This window comes from Chelonia mydas, chromosome 5, assembly GCF_015237465.2.
Source record: "Chelonia mydas isolate rCheMyd1 chromosome 5, rCheMyd1.pri.v2, whole genome shotgun sequence".
Taxonomy (NCBI): Eukaryota; Metazoa; Chordata; order Testudines; family Cheloniidae; genus Chelonia; species Chelonia mydas.
The window spans coordinates 122,289,117-122,305,541 of record NC_051245.2 but is presented as its reverse complement, the minus strand read 5'-3'; the positions used below and the strand labels follow the sequence as shown (position 1 = coordinate 122,305,541).

The 16,425-nt window shown below is 48.2% G+C and overlaps 1 protein-coding gene across 5 annotated transcripts in view; it reads right to left on the bottom strand.

Moving 5' to 3' along the window:
* FBXO10 (F-box protein 10) overlaps positions 1-16,425 on the bottom strand; it is a 68,730-nt gene that overhangs the window by 26,937 nt on the left and 25,368 nt on the right. For all 5 annotated transcript variants that reach the window (XM_043547258.1, XM_043547260.1, XM_043547259.1 and 2 more), the window contains exons 4-5: positions 9,905-10,054; positions 6,221-6,357 (exon numbers count right to left, since the gene is read on the bottom strand). In XM_043547258.1, the coding sequence (XP_043403193.1) occupies positions 6,221-6,357; positions 9,905-10,054 (287 nt within the window). The remainder of the gene's footprint in view (positions 1-6,220; positions 6,358-9,904; positions 10,055-16,425) is intronic.

Sequence of the window (16,425 nt, the reverse complement as noted above, 5' to 3'; positions counted from 1 at the left end):
TCTGTGTGAGGAGTAGGTTGCACCATTGAAGGGCCTGTAGTAAACCTGTTCCCCTCCTTAGCAGAGAAGGGATACTTTGGGAAGCACAGAGCCCTCTGTTACTCTCAGGGGCACTGTGCTGGTGCAGCATCCCTTACAAGGGGCTGTGCTCAACCCGTACAATTTAGCCTAGAGTTTACAAAAAGGAAAATCTATCTACCGACTAGAGAACCTCACCAGGGACCTGCCTCAGTGCCCACCCAGCAAGAGAGTGATGAGAATCAGCACTGGACCCAGGTACAGAAATCCAAGCCACAAACACAAACTCACCAGAGAATGACCCACAGGGGGCTCTAGGGAGATGTTTAACGTGCTTTGTTCCACCTGGGCTGCATCACTGAGCAGGCTAGCGACTGGAATCCCTGCCTAGAGGCAGAATGCAGGGGCTCAAGGGGGCCAGGGCTATTTTCTCTAAAAGTGGGCATCATATTGCACTCACAGAACAGTATTTCTCCAAGTGCAGACAAAGCACCGAGGCCAACCGGAAACAAAGGGCTTTCCCTGCCCTTGGGCACCTGACAGCAGCATTGCCTGGGGCACTGCCCTCCCGTTTTCTGCATATGCACAGGGAAGTTCCTGTGCTCACGACTGCACAGCTTGAATTCAAAGCAGTCGCTCCAGGCTCAATTACACTTAATGCCTAGTCAGCACAGCTCAGTTTTGACAGCCGGAGGAAGCCAACCTTGTTCCATGACTACAACAAAAACACAGTGAGCAACGCAAGAACTGAAAAGCTGAAGATATGGTACCCACATTTGCCGTTTCATGGGAGTCACTGTTACTGTTGAGAAGAATTTTCAAAATCTTGCCCAGGAGATGCATCCAAATGACGTTCAGATGTCCAAAGGGGTAACCCTCTGGCTGTCTAACAGTCACATTTCCCTGCTATGCCGAAATCCAAAGCTCATACACAAGGGTATTTTTAAAGGTGCAGCCTGGGACCGCGACATTCATGTTCTATTGCCCACATGCGATTCAGTGCCTGAGAAGGGAAACGGAGCTACTCCACTGCGGTAAGAACTTCAAAAGCACCTATGTGATTTAGGAGCATCACCCCTATTTTCAAAAGCCCCTTGATTATTTCAGACCCTACTCCTCAGAGGCATTTCGGTGCCTAACTCCCACTGAAATCAACGGGCCAGCACCTAGATACCTTTGAGGATTGGGCCTTTTGGAGCCTAAGTCCTGACTTAAGTGCTTTGGAAAATGGAACATAGGCTCTGAAGTCACTAAGGGCCAGATTTTTAAAGGTATTTAGGCACCAAAGATGCACACAGGTACCTAGTGGGACTTTAAAAAGTGCTAAGGGGCCTAAGGGCATCAAAATCAATGGCAGTTCAGTGCCTAGGAGCTTTGGCTACAACCCTAACGTCTGGAAGTCATCTGTCTGAATTACAGGCAGCCAGACAGGACAGCTAAAGGGTTTGGAAGACAGGCTAACTCAGTCAATTATTGGCATGGCAATCCCTATTCTCTGCATATTTAGAGTTACAACAGGGATAGAGCCAGGGCAGCAGGTTCGGTTTCAGCAGTAGCCAAGGAAGGCTCATTGTCCCACGGTGTTGTGCGAGCAGCACAGAATGACGTGGCTGGTAGGAACAAGAGTGCTTCCAAATGCAGGGGGAATCAAGCATGGTGACTGGTAGGGGAGCGAAGGCAAGGGTTCTTTTAAATTCCTACGGCCTGCTCAGCAATGATTGGGCTAGCAATACTGTCTTGTGCAGAATAAAATTTCTTCCCCTACTGGAACCCGAGAGTAAATTATCCCTGCCTCTTCGTTCCCTTTCCTCCTCTCTTGCATCAACAACTGATCTTGATTGCTCTTGATTATAACCTGCTTTGGCAACCTGCCAGTGACACTGTGACTAGGGAGAAAATGAAAGCCACATAATGAATCACTTGCTCTCCAGCCTGTCTTTCTCCAGACTTATTAGCCACATCATCACAAAGACCGGTCCATTTTATAAATTGCTACTTGTCTGATGGAGCACTTCCATAATCCTTTATAAAAGAGACCCCCTCTTGACCCTGGTGTTTTACAGCACAGTAAATCTGTCTTGCACTTGCCAACCCTAGCTCCCATCCTGGAACAAGTGGTTCTGCAATCGAGACTTAAGCATTTTTACAAGTAGCTCAAAATAATACTTTCAGCTCTGCACTCAGAACAGAATGTGGACTAATGAGAAGTTAGTGGGAGTTTTACTTAAATAAGGACTGCAAGATTTGGGCTTAATTATACATATTATTAGCATGAATAATCACATTTTGCCTACAATATATCCCTTGCAGTTACAATTCCGTATAATATTTTTCTTCCTTCCTTGCCTATACTGTTGTGTAGTGTTGCTGTGAGCTGTTACTATGCTGGCTGGATTCCATCCTAGATTCCACCCCAGAGGGGGCTGCATTTCAACAGTGGCTGAAGTGATTTAAATAGACTTTGTAATTCAATTTGGGCTCCTTCAGGAGAAAGTCACTTTATCTAAGTGCACAGTATGGCTATTACAATTTAAAATACAAAAACCAAATTACTTAAAAGTCGAACAAAGAAGCATCATTAAGGGGTGGGGGGGAGAGAAGGCAAATGAAGGAAATATGGCAGCTTATTTCACAATGTTAAGTGTTCTAATATTGTATATTGAGACAGCAATTTTCACCCCAACATGCTTTACAAGCTCTGGTCCCTATGTATGAACCGAATAAGAGGAAGAGTTCCCGAAGATTAGGGCAATAGATTCAGACGCAAGTGAGCTGCATTCACTTCCTGATCCTGCTACAGACTGTGTGCGTGTGTGTGTGTGAGAGAGAGAGGCTGGACAAGTTACTTGTTTCTCTGTGCCTCCGTTCCTGACCTCTACACCTGGGAAGATCATTCTTCCTCCATTTACATGGACTAAGCGCCGCAGAGCAGGGACTGTCTCCCATTCAGTGTGCGTGGTGTCTAACATAATGGGGCCCTGATCTCAGTTAGGATGAGGGAGGCAACCTAGTGACAGGTTTCAGAGTAGCAGCCGTGTTGGTGCCACAAGGATTACTTGTGGCACCTTAGAGACTAACAAATTTATTTGAGCATAAGCTTTCGTGAGCTACAGCTTTTGTGTGACAGAGGATGTGGAAAAAACTAATGTACTCAATGCTTTTTTTGCCTCTGTCTTCACAAACAAAGTCAACTCCCAGACTACTGCACTGGGCAGCACAGCATGGGGAGGAGGTGACCAGCCCTCTGTGGAGAAAGAAGTGGTTCGGGACTATTTAGAAAAGCTGGACAAGCACAAGTCCAAGGGGCCGGATGCACTGCATCCGAGGGTGCTAAAGGAGTTGGCGGATGTGGTTGCAGAGCCATTGGCCATTATCTTTGAAAACTCATGGCGATCGGGGGAGGTCCTGGATGACTGGAAAAAGGCTAATGTAGTGCCCATCTTTAAAAAAGGGAAGGAGGAGGATCTGGGGAACTACAGGCCAGTCAGCCTCACCTCAGTCCCTGGAAAAATCATGAAGCAGGTCCTCAAGGATTCTATTCTGAAGCACTTCGAGGAGAGGAAAGTGAGCAGGAACAGCCAGCATGGATTCACCAAGGGCAAGTCATGCCTGACTAATCTAATTGCCTTTTATGACGAGATAAGTGGCTCAGTGGATGAGGGGAAAGCAGTGGACGTGTTATTCCTTGACTTTAGCAAAGCTTTTGATACAGTCTCCCACAGTATTCTTGCCAGCAAGTTAAAGAAGTATGGGCTGGATGAAGGGACTATAAGATGGACAGAAAGCTGGCTAGATCATTGGGCTCAACGGGTAGTGATCGATGGCTCCATGTCTAGTTGGCAGTCGGTATCAAGCGGAGTGCCCCAAGGGTCAGTCCTGGGGCTGGTTTTGTTCAATATCTTCATAAATGATCTGGAGGATGGTGTGGATTGCACCCTCAGCAAGTTTGCAGATGACACTAAACTGGGAGGAGTGGTAGATACGCTGGAGGGTAGGGATAGGATACAGAGGGACCTAGACAAATTGGAGGATTGGGCCAAAAGAAATCTGATGAGGTTCAACAAAGACACTTAGGACAGAAGAATCCCATGCACTACTACAGACTAGGGACCGAATGGCTAGGCAGCAGTTCTGCAGAAAAGGACCTAGGGGTTACAGTGGACGAGAAGCTGGATATGAGTCAACAGTGTGCCCTTGTTGCCCGGAAGGCTAATGGCATTTGGGGCTGTAAAAGTAGGGGTATTGCCAGCAGATCGAGGGACGTGATCATTCCCCTCTATTCGACATTGGTGAGGCCTCATCTGGAGTAGTGTGTCCAGTTTTGGGCCCCGCACTACAAGGATGTGGAAAAATTGGAAAGCGTCCAGCAAAGGGCAACAAAAATGATTAGGGGACTGGAACACATGACTTATGAGGAGAGGCTGAGGGAACTGGGATTGTTTAGTCTGCAGAAGAGAAGAGCGAGGCGGGATTTGATAGCTGCTTTCAACTACCTGAAAGGGGGTTCCACAGAGGATGGATCTAGACTGTTCTCAGTGGTAGCAAATGACAGAACAAGGAGTAATGGTCTCAAGTTGCAGTGGGGGAGGTTTAGGTTGGATATTAGGAAAAACTGTTTCACTAGGAGAGTAGTGAAGCACTGGAATGCATTACCTAGGGAGGTGGTGGAATCGCCTTCCTTTGAGGTTTTTAAGGTCAGGCTTGACAAAGCCCTGGCTGGGATGATTTAGTTGGGGACTGGTCCTGATTTGAGCAGGGGGTTGGACTAGATGACCTCCTGAGGTCCTTTCCAACCCTGATATTCTAAGATTCTATGATCTCTAGGCTCTACTGCAATATAAATAATAACTCTAAATGCAGCCATGTCTGGGGTGGGAGGGCAGCAACCAACTATCCCAACAGCAAGGGACAGGGCCATTTCTGACCAAAACGACCAGGGCAAACCTCTGAAGAGAAGAGGACTTGGTGAGCTGCATGGCTTTCTGTTTCCCCTCAGGAGAGATGTACCATTAGGCCGTACCCTTTTTCTGCCTGGTGCCCACTGACTCTGGCAGGCGCAGAGTATAGATCCATCCCCTGCGCCACCTTGGAATGCACCAGACATTGAAATGCTTCTTACCAGGGAGAGCAGCAAGGTCAAATTTAAGGGGGAGGCCGCTCTGGTTAATGTGTGTCACCTTCACCAGGAGCTGTGCACCAGGGGAGTGCACCCTCTCACTCCCATGCCAGGAAACCACCTGTCCAGGCGGCAATGCCCTGCAGGCTCCATGCCCTGCCCTCAGGGGGAACATTCTGCTTCCCATGCTAGCAGAGTTGCATGCACAATTCGAAGGCAGGATATGACCCAAAGGAGAAGGCCCACTCATTTGATCAAGGCTAAAAAGATTACTCCTGGGGGGAGGAGGTCAGAGCTCACTTTTCAATTCCAGCATCAATGACTAATCAAACTACCCATCTGCTGTGCTTTGACAGCAGGGTTGCCCAGTGGGTGTGCATGAGGGGGCAGAGGGGAATGGATACATAGAGGCTTTAGAACATGACCAGTGTCAGACAAGATGATCACAGCAGTTCCTTCTGGCCTTGAGTCTATGACATGTTTGGGTGGATTTTGCACTGAGTCTGGATCAGTCCCAGCACAGATTAGCACATGATCCAATCTCTGCTCTATGGAGCCAGAAGACACCCTGGAAAACAGCACATGCTGTCCCCCTCCTCACCAGGAGCTATGTACTGCATGTAGGAAGAGTTCATGAAGAACCACAGCCAAAGAATGAAGTCAGCTGAATTCTGCTAGTCTGAAGGAAACCTGCCAGGCTCTGACACTCCTGTTCAAATGGATCGGATGTAATCAGCAAACTCCAAAAGAAACAAGGTGCTAGGAGGATTTTCAGCAGGAAGACAAACCAGAATGGCAATTACTTGTCTGAAGATCGATTGCTTCACTCCCCCCAACTCTGAGTCCAGCGGCCACCTTCTCTGAACAATGCAGCACCGGCAAATCCCGGTTCCCTTTGAAATCAAAGGTCAGCATTAGAGAACTGCACGTGGGAACTGCTGGGGGACAGAGGCAGCCACAGAAAAGCCCCATGACAGTGTTATTTCTGCTCCTTACCTGAGGAAGGAGGTAGTACATGAAAAACATACAGTGAGGGAGACAAACATGAAAGGAGGGAGCAAGAGAGGTCATTGCTTAATAACATACCTCACAATGGGGTTCCCATTATACAGAATATAAATGCCGGCTTCTTTATTCCCGTAGATCTGATTGCTACGGATGATGCCTTTTCCGTTGCCAAGGACAACGATGCCTGAGCGAAGGCCACTGTGTATCTTATTACACTGCGGTTTCATTTATGCACATGCGGAGAGAATAAAGGCAAAACAGGAAGAGATTACTCAGACAAGTACACGACAGGAGCTTGCATGAGAGAGATGGGCAGCTTGTATGGAGAGGGATGTGGACAATGGACCCAGTTGCCAGGAGCGGTCAGAAAAACAGAAACCCCTTTAGTAGTCCTAAGTCCTGTTCCACTTTTAATTTTCCTGCTTGAATTTAGTGCTCACTGAAATAACTTTAAAGCTGCCACACTGGGTCAGATCAATGGTCCATCTAGCCCAGCATCCTGCCTCTCACAGTGGCCAATGCCAGGTGCCCCAGAGGGAATGAACAGGCAATCATTGAGTGATGCACCCCATCTCCCACTCCCTGCTTCTGGCAATCAGAGGCTACAGATATCCAGAACATGGGGTTACATCCCTGACCATCTTGGCTAATACCCCTCGATGGACCTATCCTCCAGGAACGTATCTAATTCTTTTTTGAGCCCAGTTATACTTTTGGCCTTCATAATTTCCCCTGGCAATGAGTTCCACAGGTTAATTGTGCATTTTGTGAAAAAGCACTTCCTCTTGTTTGTATTAAACCTGTTGCCTATTAAACAGATGCTGGATCTATAACTCTGGCATGACTGGAGTCCCCCCTCTACCCAGCTGGAGTCTACCCAGCTGCTACAGCAGCGCTGCAGCCATCTCCACCCTGCCCTGCCAATGGGTCCTGACCCTGGATAGGTCTGGGGCCAGAGGGTCTTCATGCCCATTCTATCCCCAGCAGGCCTGCGGACACCCAACTAGGGTGCCATGCTGGGCAGTGCCTCTCTGTGATGTACCTACCAGGTTGAGGTCGATCATCACCAAACAGCCAGCAGAGGAGGGAAAAAAACATTGGTCAGCCCTAATATGAATTGTTGGCAGCACCATGGAAGTGAAAGCTCTACATCTCCTGAACCAATCAGGAGCCCTCCCCGCTGCTGGAAGAGCAGTCCTGTACAGTTGAAATGCAAAGGATTTTGTTTGGTCCATGGAGGGCATGATCTTTGAGTGGAGCAATACACCTGCATGCTTCTCACGCACATAGATGGGGCCACCACCTAATCCCGACACAGGCAGGACTCAACGGGTAGTGATCAATGGCTCCATGTCTAGTTGGCAGCCGGTGTCAAGTGGAGTGCCCCAGGGGTCGGTCCTGGGGCCGGTTTTGTTCAATATCTTCATAAATGATCTGGAGGATGGTGTGGATTGCACTCTCAGCAAATTTGCGGATGATACTAAACTGGGAGGAGTGGTAGATACGCTGGAGGGGAGGGATAGGATACAGAAGGACCTAGACAAATTGGAGGATTGGGCCAAAAGAAATCTGATGAGGTTCAATAAGGATAAGTGCAGGGTCCTGCACTTAGGACGGAAGAACCCAATGCACCGCTACAGACTAGGGACCGAATGGCTAGGCAGCAGTTCTGCGGAAAAGGACCTAGGGGTGACAGTGGACGAGAAGCTGGATATGAGTCAGCAGTGTGCCCTTGTTGCCAAGAAGGCCAATGGCATTTTGGGATGTATAAGTAGGGGCATAGCGAGCAGATCGAGGGACGTGATCGTTCCCCTCTATTCGACACTGGTGAGGCCTCATCTGGAGTACTGTGTCCAGTTTTGGGCCCCACACTACAAGAAGGATGTGGATAAATTGGAGAGAGTCCAGCGAAGGGCAACAAAATGATTAGGGGTCTAGAGCACATGACTTATGAGGAGAGGCTGAGGGAGCTGGGATTGTTTAGTCTGCAGAAGAGAAGAATGAGGGGGGATTTGATAGCTGCTTTCAACTACCTGAAAGGGGGTTCCAAAGAGGATGGCTCTAGACTGTTCTCAATGGTAGCAGATGACAGAACGAGGAGTAATGGTCTCAAGTTGCAATGGGGGAGGTTTAGATTGGATATTAGGAAAAACTTTTTCACTAAGAGGGTGGTGAAACACTGGAATGCGTTACCTAGGGAGGTGGTAGAATCTCCTTCCTTAGAGGTTTTTAAGGTCAGGCTTGACAAAGCCCTGGCTGGGATGATTTAACTGGGACTTGGTCCTGCTTTGAGCAGGGGGTTGGACTAGATGACCTTCTGGGGTCCCTTCCAACCCTGATATTCTATGATTCTATGATTCTATGTCCTGCTAGGTGCACTCAAATGGCAACACACTGCCTTTACCGCAACCGGCTCTTTCAGGGGACAAAAACAGAGGGATAAACAGAGCTTGATGAGCAAGCTTAGAGCAAGGACGGCAAGTCTGTCAGGCTCAGTCTTCCCGTTTCCTCCATATAAAGATCTCTCCGGGCTCTACGCAAGAATGTTATACTTCTTGGCAGCCCTGGAACACAGCCCAGGTCAGCCTGCTTTGGTCCTGCATCAACTCAGCTCATTACGTCATCTGAGTGCTCCCTGTAACCAAGGGAGTAGTTACAGCGTGCTGACAGACAGGATAAGGGCCCAATCTAAGCTGATCCCGGGCCAGACGGGGTGAGGGAAGGAAGGACAGAAGAGCTATGGGACAGATTTTCAAAAATGCTCTGTGCCCCACAGCTCCCGCTGAGAACAATGGGGATTCCCCTCTCCCCAGCTGAGAACAATGGGGATTCCCCTCTCCCCAGCTGAGAGCAATGGGAGCTGTTGGCTGCTCAGCTCTTCCCAATGGGAAGCTCCTGTTTCAAGTGCTGCAGAGTTGCAAAATATTGGACTTTAAACGTGACCCTGGTGCAGGGCTGAATATTACCCATCCTGGGGCTTGGGCCAGCGCAGCCTTGGGGAGGTAATTCAGATTGGAAGCAGTGTTTGTACAGCACCCAGCACACTGGCGTCCCAGTCATGATTTAGACCTTTGGGTGCGACTGTAATAACAATGTTTAATAAATAACAACACTGTGGAAGTCGGCTCACGGCAACGTAGGGAGGAAATTCCACATCAGAAGGGCAAGAGGACGCATTACTGGGGTTGGTTGGGGTTTTTTCCCCCATTAGTGGCTGCTGCTCAGAGATTTGAAGTTTGAGATTAAACCCCAGGGCAGATGGAACAGTGGGCAGAAGGCAGGTGAGCTGATCCAAAGTGCAAGGTGCAATTTATCACATGACTGCATGATTTATCACATGGTTGCACAGGTGACTTCATTGCTATATTTCAATGTCCATTTGATAGGATATTTAGAATGAGGAGAATGCCCTGATGCCCTGTAGGTAATTGTTCTTTCCCTAAGCAGAGCAATTGCAAGGTAGGTGACATTTGGGGGTTATTTAAATAGCCCTATAGCCTGTTTGCCTTGAGCCATCATTTCAATGTCAAATGAAATACACTTGTCCAACAGGAGGCCCTCTGAATCAAGCAGACTATTTTGAGGCAGAATTCACTAATGAAGAACTGAAAAGGGTTAGACTTGGGGCAAGAAGCCAAAATCCTTTAGTTCTTAAAGCCCAAGGTGACTCTCCAGGGCAGTTCAGACAGGAATGTTTGGTGCCTGTCTGGCCCCCAAAAAGGAGGAGCTTCAGACAGATCCAGGCTGAGAGAATGTACCTACCAGTATCAAAGGGTTGGCTCCCTTCCGGATATCCACCCCCGCCTCGCAGTTTGAATGGATGTTATTGTCTGCAATCAGACCTCCAGCTGCCAAGCGCAGAAATATCCCTGATGCTTTGCAGTGGTGAATGTCATTCTTCAGCATGATGATCTACAGGGCAGAGGAAAAGCAATTTTAGTCTGTGTGTCTGAAGAAGGAACCTCGTAGGAAAAGCATAGCTTTAACCTTCTGCCACCTCAGGAGTCCCTGGTGCATGGAAAACTCCCATTGCCTTCAACTACTAGCAGTATCATGTGCTGTGTTATGATGCCAAAAAGTTCATTAGATTCAGACTTTAAGGCCAGAAGGGACCACCGTGATTATCTAGTCTGACCTCCTGACATCCATCGCAGGCCACAGAACCTCACCCACCCTCTCCTGTAACAGACCCCTGACCTCTGGCTGAGTTATTGAACTCTACAAATCATCATTTAAAGACTTCAAGTGACAAAGAATCCACCATTTACTCTAGTTCAAACCTGCAAGTGACCCCTGCCCCATGCTGCAGAGGAAGGTGAAAACCCCCCAGGGTCTCTGCCAGTCTGACCTGGGGGAAAAATCCTTCCTGACCCCAAATGTGGTGATCAGCTGAACCCTGAACGTGTTGGTGAGACCCACCAGGCAGACACATGGGAAAGAATTCTCGGTAGTAACTCAGAGCCCTCCCCACCTAGTGTCCATCACTGGCTGTTGGGGATATTTGCTGCTAGCAGTCACCAATGGGCCACAGGCCATCGTGGGCAGACTCACCATACCATCCCCTCCAGAAACTTCTCAAGCTGAGTCTTGAAGCCAGTTCTCCCCCACCCTTTACTCCCCTTGGAAGGCTGTTCCAGAACTGCACTCCTCTGATGGTTAGAAACCTTCATCTAATTTCAAGCCTAAACTTGTTGATGGCCAGTTTATATCCATAAATTCTTGTCAACAAGGCACTTAACTTAAATAACTCCCCCCACCCATCGTTGTTTATCCCTCTGATGTATTTATAGGAAACAATCGTACCTCCCCTCAGCCTTCTTTTGGTTAGGCTAAACAAGCCAAGCTCTTTGAGTCTCCTCTCATGAGGTAGGTTCTCCACTCCTCGGATCATCCAAGTAGCCTTTCTCTGCATCTGTTCCAATTGCATTCATCTTTCTTAAACATGGGAGACCAGAACTGCACACACTATTCCAGATGAAGTCTCACCAGGGCCTTGTACAATGGTACTAACACTTCCCTGTCTCTACCGGAAATACCTTGCCTGAGGCATCCTAGGATTGCATTAGCCTTTTTCACAGCCACATCATATTGGCAGCTCACCGTCATCCAATATTCTCAGGTCTTTCTCCTCCTCAGTTGCTTCCAACTGATATGTCCCTAGCTTATAGCAAAAATTCTTGTTGTTAGCCCCTAACTGCATGACCCTGCACTTTGCACTGCTAAATTTCATCCCATTTCCATTACTCCAGTTTTCATGGTCACTGGGGGGAGGGACAACTCAGTGGTTTGAGCACTGGCCTGCTAAACCCAGGGTTGTGAGTTCAATCCTTGAGGGAGCCATTTAGGGATCTGGGGCAAAAAAAATTGGGGATCAGTCCTGCTTTGAGCAGGGGGTTGGACTAGATGATCTCCTGAGGTCCCTTCCAACCCTGATATTCTGATTCTATCGGCAAATTTCATTAGCACATTCCCACTTTTTGTTCATGAATGAAAACATTAAATAAGACTGGTCCCAAGTCCAACCCCATAGGAACTCCACTGGTAACCTCCCGCTCCAGCCAGGCAGTTCCCTTTCAAGATGACTCATTGTAGTCTCCCCTTTAATCAGTTCCTTATCCACCTTTTGATTCTCATATTCATCCCCATCTTCTCCAATGTAACTAATAATTTCCTATGTGGAACTGTATCAAATGCCTTCCTGAAATCCAGGGAGATTAGATCCACTGCATTTCCTTTGTCTAAAAAGTTATTTTTTCAAAGAAGGAGATCAAATTGAGCTGGCACAATCTACCTTTTGTAAAATCATGTTGTATTTTATCCCAATTACCGTTTACCTCTACGTCCTTAACTACTCTCTCTTTCAACATTTGTTCCAAGACCTTGCATACAGCTGAGGTCAAACTAACAGGCCTGTAGTTTCCTCAAGCACTTTTCCCCCCCTTTCGTAAAAATAGGAACTATATTAGCAATTCTCCAGTCATAGGGTACAACCCCCGTGTTTATGGATTCATTAAAAATCCTTGCTATTGGGCTTGCCATTTCACGTGCCGGTTCCTTTAATATTTTTGGATGGAGATATCCAGACCCCCTGATTTGGTCCCACTAAGCTGCCTGAGTTTGACTTCCACCTTGGATGGGTAAGTTCTACTTCCAAATCCTCATTTCCATTAGCCCCCCTGCCACTACCCCTGAGCTCCTCATTAGCCTGATTAAAAACTGAGGCAAAGCATCTGTTTAGGTGTTGGGCCATGCCTGGATTATCTTTAATCTCCACCCCATCCTCCGGGTTTAGTGGTCCGACTTCTTCTTTCCTTGATGCTTCACAGGAAGCAGGGCCGACTGCAAGCCCCTTGTTCACACTGGTGAGCAGTAAATCGCACCCCTAGCCCCACTGACATCAGTGGGCACACTCTCGTGAGAGACTGCTCACCAATGGCAGTTAGTGTTCCCAAAGTGACACACCCCCTCTGTGGTGCAAGAGGCAGAACCTGCAAGAACCCCTTTGCAAGATCAGGGCCTAAATCCAGAGAAGGCTTCTGGACCGGGCCTACAGTCTTCATCCATTCAGTATGATAACACAGCCATCTTTTCCCATACCTTACTTACAAGCCCTGATATTAGAAGGAACCAATACACTTGGCTGCAGATGCTTTACATTCCGATACAAGACGTGCAGCTGTGTATGGCGGGAGGAAGGTATCACGTTCATTCGGGGGACATTCCCCCAGCAGACGGCCAGTGCAAGCTGTATGCAAAGCTAAATGGTACTTACTCCCTCCAACAGGAGATAAGTAGGATCAGCTGATACATGGGGCTGGGGCTGGCTTCTGCATGGGGCGAGTTTTGTCTTGAATCCCTTCCTGTTTCACCGCTGGATCCCTGGCTCAGGTTTCTGCAAACTGAATGTATGGGTCGCAGCACTTTCCCCAGTGACGTCTGCCCAATGCCACAAGATATAGCACGTGGCTTGGCAGCCTACGCAGAAGAGGGCCACTAGATCTGTAACCTCTTTGGAGCAGGCCCTGTTTCACTATGTGAAAGCAGAGCCATTTCCCCATTCAGAGAGTGGGGAAGGTTTAAAACATTGCCCTAAACAGGCTGCGACATCAAGGAATTTGGAAGACATTGTTTATCGTTATTTTTCTTCCAAGCACACTCAAGACCCAACAGAACATCTTCAAACTAATTGCTTTCCGAGAACAAAGGACTTCCCCTTTAGTATCTAAATACATTAGCAAAGCAAGATGCCCCTTGAAAGAAATCACCTAGCCTAGAAGCGAGCTGGGATTTGCACAGTGGACTATTGGGACTGGGAGCCTCCTGCCCACAAAGAGCACTGCCGACCCCGAGTTCAAAAATCATGAGGTCCTCAGAAATCATGAGATTGACTTAAAAATCACACACTATTTAAAATGATCTGTTTTGGATCCTTTTTCTTTTCCTGCTGTGTTTAGAGCCTTTAGGAGGTCACATTTTCAAGCCCTCCATCACTACGTGGATTAGCAACTTATTTTTTAAAATGAAAGCAAGTCTCACATAATCACGGGACTCCAGGAGGTGAGGCTTTAAGGAAAAAAACACCGAAGTGTGAGACTCAATAAAATCACAAGAGGTAGCAACACTGCCTTCATTTTCACTATGCTTTGGGCACCTGATTCCTTTGGGCAGCTCTCAGTATCTGCTCTGATGGCAGAGAGACCAGTTTACTACCATGGGTTATCATTCCTGAGCTAAACATTTCCTGTCATCCCAGGACTTTAAGATCCTTACCGTGAATTTCTCTCTATCTCTGTCTCTCTTGTTTCTGTCAGCTGCTCCCTACTTCACTGCAGCAGCTACCACAATATCATTGAGACAAATCCCACAGCTGCAGGATTAGGGTTTGACTAAGTGTCCTTGCCAGTCAGTTTCCTGCAGGACTGAGATGCTCCATGATGGCTACAGATAGTCAATGCGGCCCAGTGGGTAGAGCACTGGTGTGGGACCCAGCAAACCTGCGTTCTATTCCCAGCTCTGCTGGTGACCTTGGGCAAGTCACTTTCCTGCCCTCTGCCTGTTTCCCCACCTATAAAGTGGGGATGATACTGACCTCCTTTGCAAAGCACTTTGAGAAGTATTGGTGAGAAGAGCTGGATGTTATTAATATCCACACACACACACAAATAATATTTTAATGGACTCTTTTTGGAAAATCCTGGGCCTGATCCCCAGTTATTCCACTCCTGCACTTGGCTCGTGGTTTCAAGCCACCTTGGTGCTTCCCACATTCTGTGGCCATGCAGGACACAAAGCCTCAGGGCTGCTCTAACTTGTGCACTGCTCCCCAAGGCTCTCTATCAACCCAGGAGGCACAGAAAAGCCATACTGCAGAGCCCTCTGGTCATGCCCCAGGTCATTTCTCTATGCCAGGGCCTGGGGTGGGGCAGAGATAGAGCCCTTAAGCCAAGCAGGGAAACCCCTGCACAGGCTGCATCCATGGGGGAATTTTTCCACACACTTTAAGGCCTTTTTATGCCATCAGAGCAAATTAGCAGCAAACCTGGTACTCTCTACTCAAGATGCAATGCACAATTCTGGAGACGAGTTAACAAACGAACACCCACAAAACAGTCATCACAGGAACAATAACAGTGTTTAAAATAAAGTATGATGGGCGTGAATGACAAACACTGCCGAGAGAATTCTGCCACATGCAGAAACCCAGAACTAGATTTTGGGTTGTTTGCAAAACAGTCAAGTCAGATCTCATTTGGAGGGATTTTTTTTACATTGTCCATGATCTCCCTCTATTTTAAAGGCAGGACGTGTGGTTTAGTGGTTAGAGTGCCCATTCAGGAACTCTGAAAGCTATTCCCGCCTTTGGCAAGGCACAGGAACACAGGAATTGCCAAGGTCCATCTGGTTCAGTATCCGTCTCGGCCAGTACCAGAAGCTTCAGACAAAGGTGTAAGAACCCCACAGTAGCAGATGTGAGATAATCTGCCCCACATTAGCTCTCAGCCGGAGTGCTAATAGTTAGAGATTGGTGAGAGTGAAGCAGGAGGTTTTACAGCCTTTCCAAAATGTTTAGTGTTAATTATAACTCTGGATATTCTTGTTATCCACACAAAAGTCCAATCCCCAAGCTAAGTTCTTGGCTTCAGCCAGTTCCCCTAGAGGTGAGTTCCACCGTCTAACCATTGTGTGGAAAATCAGTGCTTTTTATCAGTGTTGAATTTGCCACCTGTTAATATGGCAGAACATCCCCCTGTTCTTGTGATAGGACCTTGCTGTGTCACCCCGGGCAAGGTCACCCCATTCTCTCTGCCCCTCAGTCTGTTCCCCTGTACGACAGCGTAGGAGCACATCCCTGCCTACCTCGGGTGCTGGGAGACTGTATCCAGAGCAGTGGATAAAAGGGGCTAGGTCCCTGTGGGGTACGATTATTGAGTCTCTCGCCAAATGGAGTCTGGTAAGGTCTTTCCTACGGGCCTGTGCCCCTCCCCACCTGCCTCTTGCAATGCTCGTGTAAATGGATCATTCTCAAGGGGTGTGCATCAGGCTCGGGGTGGGGGAATGGAATCCCCCGCCCCCTCCCCCAAAACCTGGCAACGTGATGGGAGTGTCACATGTGTATCTCTGATGGAGGCCACTGGCCCCAGACCAGCACAGCTCTGACCCTAGAAGCGAGGCTGCGAGGAGAATGCTGAGCAAACGGAAGCAGCACCCAGCCAGGGAAGAGGTGGAGAGGAGAAATGCCCGCTGCCCGCACCCGGAGTAGAGAGACAGAGTGCTGAACAGGACCGCGGAGCCACAAAGCAATCCTGACCAAGGTCTCCCTGGAGATGGTGCATCAAGGCGAGGTGACCTGCACAAAGGTCATGATGTTGGAACCTTGGCTGTCCTGTGCCGGCTTCATGACTCTATTCATCTGGAGGCTTCTTGGGGGCTCCAGTCTTCAAGGCTGAGAGGTGCTGATGGAGCAGGAGAAGCACTAGGGTCAGAGTCCTCCATCGTGCCAAATCAGAGCAGGGGTGACTAGCCTTGAATACAACGTGCTCTATGTTTTCACTAGTATTTCTCATCCGCGCCCTTCCTCTAGTGTGTGCTTAATGCTCCAGATTACATTTCATGGACTTTAACCACATGTTGGATATTGTTAGCTACAGCAGAGCCACTCTATGGTAACCGATCTCATGAGACGCAGACAAACACAGCTCAGCAAACCAGGGAGTCATTCACCGAGCTTTCATCAGCTGCTTCTCACCCAGAGTGAGGTGATTCCGAAGTCAGGTTACAAAGCA